The following is a 6,247-nucleotide window of genomic DNA, read 5'->3' on the forward strand; positions in this document are numbered from 1 at the left end:
ATGCATATCTCAATCTTATTGCATAACATAGGTCATTTTTAGATGCCACGCATGCCATATTTAGAAGTTTGTAGTAGTTTACTTTAGCAAGGATGACCTAAAATAGTCTCACAATGATCTCCATATTTTTCAAATCTAGATTTTATAAAGTGATATAAAAATGACCTAAAATGATAGTTGCAATAAGATCAATATTTGTTTTGATCATAATCCGTGCCCTATATTTATAATTTCCACTGATCCAAATTAGCAAAACCAAAAGAGTAAAGGTCAAAATTGGTCCTGAAGATATGTTCATTTTATGATTTTGGTCATTAACTTTATCTTTTGAATTTTTGCATCCCGAACATTTCAACTCGGATCACAATTGGTCCTGGACTAACTGTTCCGTTAGTTTTTAACGGTCACCAGGTTTAATCCCGATTTTGACCAAATTAAACTGTTAATTATGATTTTTTACTCCCTAATAATTTCCTTAATTATTTTAAGGAGTTATCATTTAAAATATTAAAATAAATATATTAAAAAAGAAAATGAAGAGTAAGAAATAAGTTTACCAACACCTAGGCAATTTTTTAACAAAAATCAAAAGGTCTCTCTCACCATCCCTCTCTCACTTTGACGGCACCGCTGTTCTCCGAGCGCAATCGGCCGGTGAAGTGTATGCTGGACGACGACGCACGAGAGCTAAGCTTGTTATTGATTAACCCTAGTTTATCGGCCGATCAAAGAAACCCTAGATAGAGAAGGAGAACGATAAGTCGACAGAGAAGGAGAACGAGAAGATGAAGGGGAAGAGCAAGGCAGGTCCTTCGACTGAAAATCCGCTGGTGCATGAAATGTAGTTGCATGTTGAAGAATAAACGCTTAGGTGGATATTAAATAAACACGTAGGCATGAATGCATGCATACGTGGGGAAGCATGGATCAAATCATCACGCGTATTAGGCCTCAATACTTTGCCACTCATCAATCGAAGGTCGGCTTTCCGATTTTCAGTGGAGAGGATCTAGCTGGCTGGATTTTAAGCTGCGATCATTTCTTCACGGTGGATCAATTTTGAAGGTCGTGCCCTTCAATGGTTTCAAAAACTGGTCTAAGTATCATGGTCGAGCGATGTTTACTCCATGGCCGTTGTTCATTCATGCGTTGGAGGGAAGGTTCAGCAATCAGCTGCTAGGGGATCCGATGACTAAACTTTTGGCTCTCAAATAGACAGGTTTGTTTGCCGAATATCATGATCGTTTTGAATTACTGCTTGGTCATGTTTCCCTCTCTGAATCATATGCTATTAGTCACTTCATAAACGGCTTGAAACCATTTGTTCAAAAAGCGGTGCGCATGTTTATGCCGCAAACTCTTGTACATGTGTATGCTCTAGCTCGTTTACATGATCTATCTAATCCTCCGAGGGAGGGGTATTCTCAGGGTTCTAAACGGTTTGGAACGGCTGATTCTAAGCCTCCACACGTTACTAACCCGTTGCTTCCCACACCTACTATGCCGGCTGTGAAAAACAAGAGACTATTGACTGAAGAGGAGATGGCGGATAGGAGAGCTCGGGGGTTATGTGATAAGGCCTATTTCATGCATCGGTTTAGAGGGTAAAATGTAGACTACTTGATCAGTTTCACGCGGAAATCGAGTGTTAATTGTGCAGGAATGTCGTTTGACCAAGGACAGCAAGGCCAAACTGATCATGTTGGCGCAGAAGGCGAAAAAGGCCCAAAACAGTGTGGGTTGATCAAGTTGATGTGCAAGCAGTTAGCCGGGGACCACTACAAAACAGAAAAGGGACACGTATAGCCGATGCGCTGGAAAGCGATCCTCAATCGGTTATCAAGGACCACTGCGAAACAGAAAAGGGGACACGTATAAGCTGACTCGACGGATAAGACGAACAATTCCAGCAAGGACTAAGATTCTCTGCTAAAGTTGTTATCACAGATGGAAATTGTTATGAAGAGCCTATAAATAAAGGACGCATCGCCATAGAAAAGGATCTTCCCTTTTTGAGCTTCTTCCTTTTATCTTCTTTTTAGTTTCGTTTTTAGAGTGTTAGCAATGGTTAGCTAGAGAGTAAGAAGGAGTGTAACAAAAGGGAACGCGATAGAGAAACCCAGATCTGTTCGGCGCAGCTTCAGTTTCCGACCGAGGACCTTTTGGATTTATCGCTTTCTTACATTTCAGATCTAGTCGCTTAGTTAAATTTCGTGTTTACTACGTAGTTGAAAAAAATCGTTCTTGTTTCGTAATTCTGCACTTTCCAAGTTCTGTTCTGAATACTCGTTCAAATCAAAGTTATTTGTTTTTTTCGAAGATCTCGTCGACTGTTCTAGCTCAGTTTCAGTTTTAAATTCCAGATCCAATGTTTGAACTTGCATACTGTTGAATGGCAAAGTAATTTGTAGATTCGATGCATGCTTAAGTAGTTAAGTCATTTATTTCAGTTTGTCACTTACCTGATCACTTCACTGTTTCCAGCATGATATGTCACTTGATCAAGTAGATAGTTTACATTCTGCCTAGCTTAATCCAGTAGTTTAAAAAGTAAAAAAAGAAACTCCCAACTTAAAGCGTGGCCGCAGCCAAAACCCTATTCACTAGACACACACTCAACGCACCGTTTTCTCTGTGGGATCGACCCCGTACTTGTCGTTTACTGTTTAAAGTAGGTTGCATGTTAGGGAGTTATAAATAGTTTTGGAAGAGAGAGGGGCGCCTTGATCAAGTCGCAACGACAATTGCAAACTGATCCATCCGATCGGTTATATTTGAACTTGATATTTCTGCTCTTTACCTTCTCTTCAAATGGCATCGTTGCCGGGGAAAGATGGTGTTATTACAAAGATGTGTTTAATGCATAGGTGTAAATAGTTTTATTTCTTTTTTAATCTGTTTTTCTTTCCTTACATGAGAAGGTACCACCGCGGAGGACACTGCAATCAACCTCTCATTTACAGAAATACAAACGCTCAGTGGCGAGTCCAGGAGGCCGGTGTAGTAACCACTCGCTACAGAGCCGCGTTTGCAGCAGTCGCATCATCATCTACTGTTGAGCAACTGACCAGTGAGGAGGAAGGAGAGTTGTCCACGCCACCTAAACAGGACGAACCACTACTCGAGGAAGCAGAAACACAGATGGTCTTCGTAGACAACGATTGGGGAATTGGCTCCCTACACCCCCATGACGAGAAGGAGCCCACTCATGCCATTGCAGTTACCCCAGGAATACGGGCGATCGCAATCAAATCGGGGGTGCTCGCGATGTTGTCAAATTTCTACGGACTCTCGAAGGAATGCCCTTATGCCTTTTTGGAGGAATTTTGCAGATATTGTGACATTCAACCAGTACCAGCTGGATCCACGTCAGAAGATTACAAGCTCAAGGAGATACCCTTCGTCTTGAAGGGTGCTGCAGGAATCTGGTTGTCAAGGATGCCAGAAAGCTCGATTAGAACCTGGGCAGAGTTCCGCATGATCTTCCTGGACCGCTTCTTCCCAAATCAAAGACAAGTGTCATGAAGAGAGATATTACAGAGGCGAGGCAGGAGTCTGATGAGCCTCTTGGGCAGTATTGGGACAGATTCCAGGGACTGCTGCAAGCGTGTCCTAATCACAAAATGGAGAGCGGGAGGTCTATTCAACCTTCTATGGTGGGTTGACGGTGGACATCAAGAATGATCTCAATCTAGCTGCCCAAGGGGATTTCTCCAAAACCACATTCAGCCAAGCAAAGAGTATTCTAGAGAGATTGATCGAAGCAAAGAGATAATATGAGACCTCTCGAGGCCAGTATAGAAGAGGAGCGTGCGCAGCAGAAGCACGAAGCAACGAGAAGTTAGAAGCTCGATTTGAGCAAATGGAGAAGAAGCTGCTAGAAGCAGTGGAACAGACCAGAGCACTTCCATCTCCAGCTCCTAAAGAAAAGACGTATGTGCCACCACCTCCGGAGGAGCACCATTATTACTACTGCGAGTTTCCTCCTGAACCAGAAGCTCTGAATCTAGTAAACGCTGTCGGCCATTGGAACCCAGATGACAACTGGGTCCAAGGAAAACAGAGGGATGCTCCATGGAGAGATCATCCAAATTTCAATTGGAATAATCAGAGCCCAAGACAACCACCTCAACCATCTACACAGCAGACACAATCCTCCGAAGGGCAGCCCAATTGGCCTGCTCGCATTCAAGAATGACCGAACACTGGAGGAAACAGAGGGCAGAGTGGTCAAGGGAACTGGTCAGGCGGACCCCAGGGTAACTGGTCCAGTGGAAGTCAGCCAACTGGTCGGGAAGGCAACAAGAAGGGAACTGGGGATACAGACATCAAGGCCCCCAGTCAAGCAACTCCGGGAGACAACAAAACAACCAGGTGGTGAGCTATATTCCGCCACATCAAAGAGGAAACCAACAACACCAAGGGAACCAACCATACCATCAACCCCAGTATCAATCTGAGCACTATGGGTAGTCGGACTGTCCTCAGCCCAGCCACGGTGGAGGGCCTTCAAATCTGAGATATGACAGGCACGCCAATGAAGGTCCAGGAGAGGTTATGGCTCCGCACCATCCGAAATCCAGGAGGCACGGAAGGAACAGATGGCAACTCTGGACATGCTTACAAAGCAACTTTCGCAAGTTGCCATGTCACTAGGGGAACTGAGAGGGAATGAAGGAAAGATACGTACTACGGTGCAGCCTACTGGGCGAGACAACATTAGCGAGGTCTCCCTGAGGTCAGGGAAGGTATATCAAAGCCCCCCTCCACCTGCAAGTTCCCCAGTATCTACATCTGGACAGAGCCGCGAAGAAGGGGCAGAGTCCAGTTCCCTTGATCAAGCCGCCGGAGGAAGAGATAATGGAAAAGCGAAAGTATGCGGTGAGCCCTCAGGAGAAGGTCAAGGCGAAGGAACTGAGAAGGCCAAGCCCTACCCCTACCGCGGCATGATTACAAGGAGGAGGGATGCCACGATTGATGTGGCCAGTTTATTCAAGGACGTGGAAGTTAAAGTGCCACTCTTGACGGCGTTGAAGATGCCCCTATCAGTAAATTTGTCAAAGATTACCTGGCAGGAAAGGTCACTGAAGAAGGGATGATGGTTATAGAGAAGAATGTCTCTGCAATGATCCAGCGGAGTGACCTCCCATCAAAGAAGACCGACCCAGGGATGTTCACACTCCCAATCTCAATTGGAGACATTCAAGTGGAGCACGCAATGTGTGATCTAGGGGCTTCTATCAATGTACTGCCATATTCTATATACAAGAAGCTGGGAGAGGCTAAGTTTGTCGACACTGACATCATGATACAGCTAGCCGACAGGTCTTGCATTCACTCCGAGGGAATTCTTGAAGATGTGATAGTAAAGGTGAACAACTTCCTGTACCCAGCCGACTTCTTCGTCATCAAAATGACAGAGCCAGCAGCCAAGGAGTCCAGCGGAGTCCTATTGGGAAGACCGTTCCTGTCTACAGCCAGCACAATAATCGACGTCCGCAATGGGACGATCAGTCTGGACTTCAATGGAGAACAATTCACTTTCAACATCGACGCAGCGATGAAAAATCCAAGGGACAGTGAGAACGTGCACTCGGTGGACATAACCAAGCCTCTGGTGCAAGAGTATCTAGAAGAGGAGTTCCTACAGAGACAATTCACAGACTCCGCAGCAGACGAAGAGATTGAGAAAGAAGTCGTTGATTGGTACGAGGCTATGAAGGTTGGCGAGATAGATGATCAAGCCATCACGAAAGCAGTAATGGACTTCTGTGAGCGACCGCGGCCAGCTGGGTCAAGCGGGATCGCTCAACTGTCAAGCATCGAGAAGCTGCCTGATCAAAGCACTCCACTGAGAAGAGAAGCATACGAGAATCCTCCGCCGATGGAAGTACCCACGCCCACGAAAGAATTGAAGCCCCTTACAGCGCATTTGAAGTATGCCTACCTGGGAGAGAATGAAACGCTGCCAGTAATCATCAACAAACAGTTGACCCAGAGGTAGGAAGAGCAATTGCTGGAGGTGCTGAGGCGCAATCAGAAGGCAATCGGGTGGAAATTGACGGACTTGGTGGGAATTAGCCCAGATCTATGCATGCACCACATCCGGTTTGAGGAAGGAGCAAAGCCCCACCGTGATCAGCAGCGCAAACTCAACCACAATATGAGGGAAGAAGTGCTCAAGGAGATAGTCAAGCTGGTCTCCATCGGAATTATTTACTCAATTCCGGATAGCAACTTGGTCAGT

The 6,247-nt window shown here is 45.4% G+C and overlaps 1 protein-coding gene across 1 annotated transcript; it reads left to right on the top strand.

Annotated features, from left to right (window-relative positions):
- Positions 1–5,098: 5,098 nt before the first annotated feature.
- On the top strand, positions 5,099–6,004 carry LOC121804225. Its single transcript, XM_042203747.1, has one exon. The coding sequence runs from the start codon at positions 5,099–5,101 to the stop codon at positions 6,002–6,004; it is 906 nt and encodes a 301-aa protein (XP_042059681.1).
- Positions 6,005–6,247: the final 243 nt, after the last annotated feature.

This window comes from Salvia splendens, chromosome 5 (assembly GCF_004379255.2).
Source record: "Salvia splendens isolate huo1 chromosome 5, SspV2, whole genome shotgun sequence".
Lineage (NCBI taxonomy): Eukaryota > Viridiplantae > Streptophyta > Magnoliopsida > Lamiales > Lamiaceae > Salvia > Salvia splendens.

Bases quoted from the DNA above. Each gene is read 5' to 3' on its own strand.
- LOC121804225 (XM_042203747.1), top strand. From the start codon at position 5,099: ATGGTTATAGAGAAGAATGTCTCTGCAATGATCCAGCGGAGTGACCTC.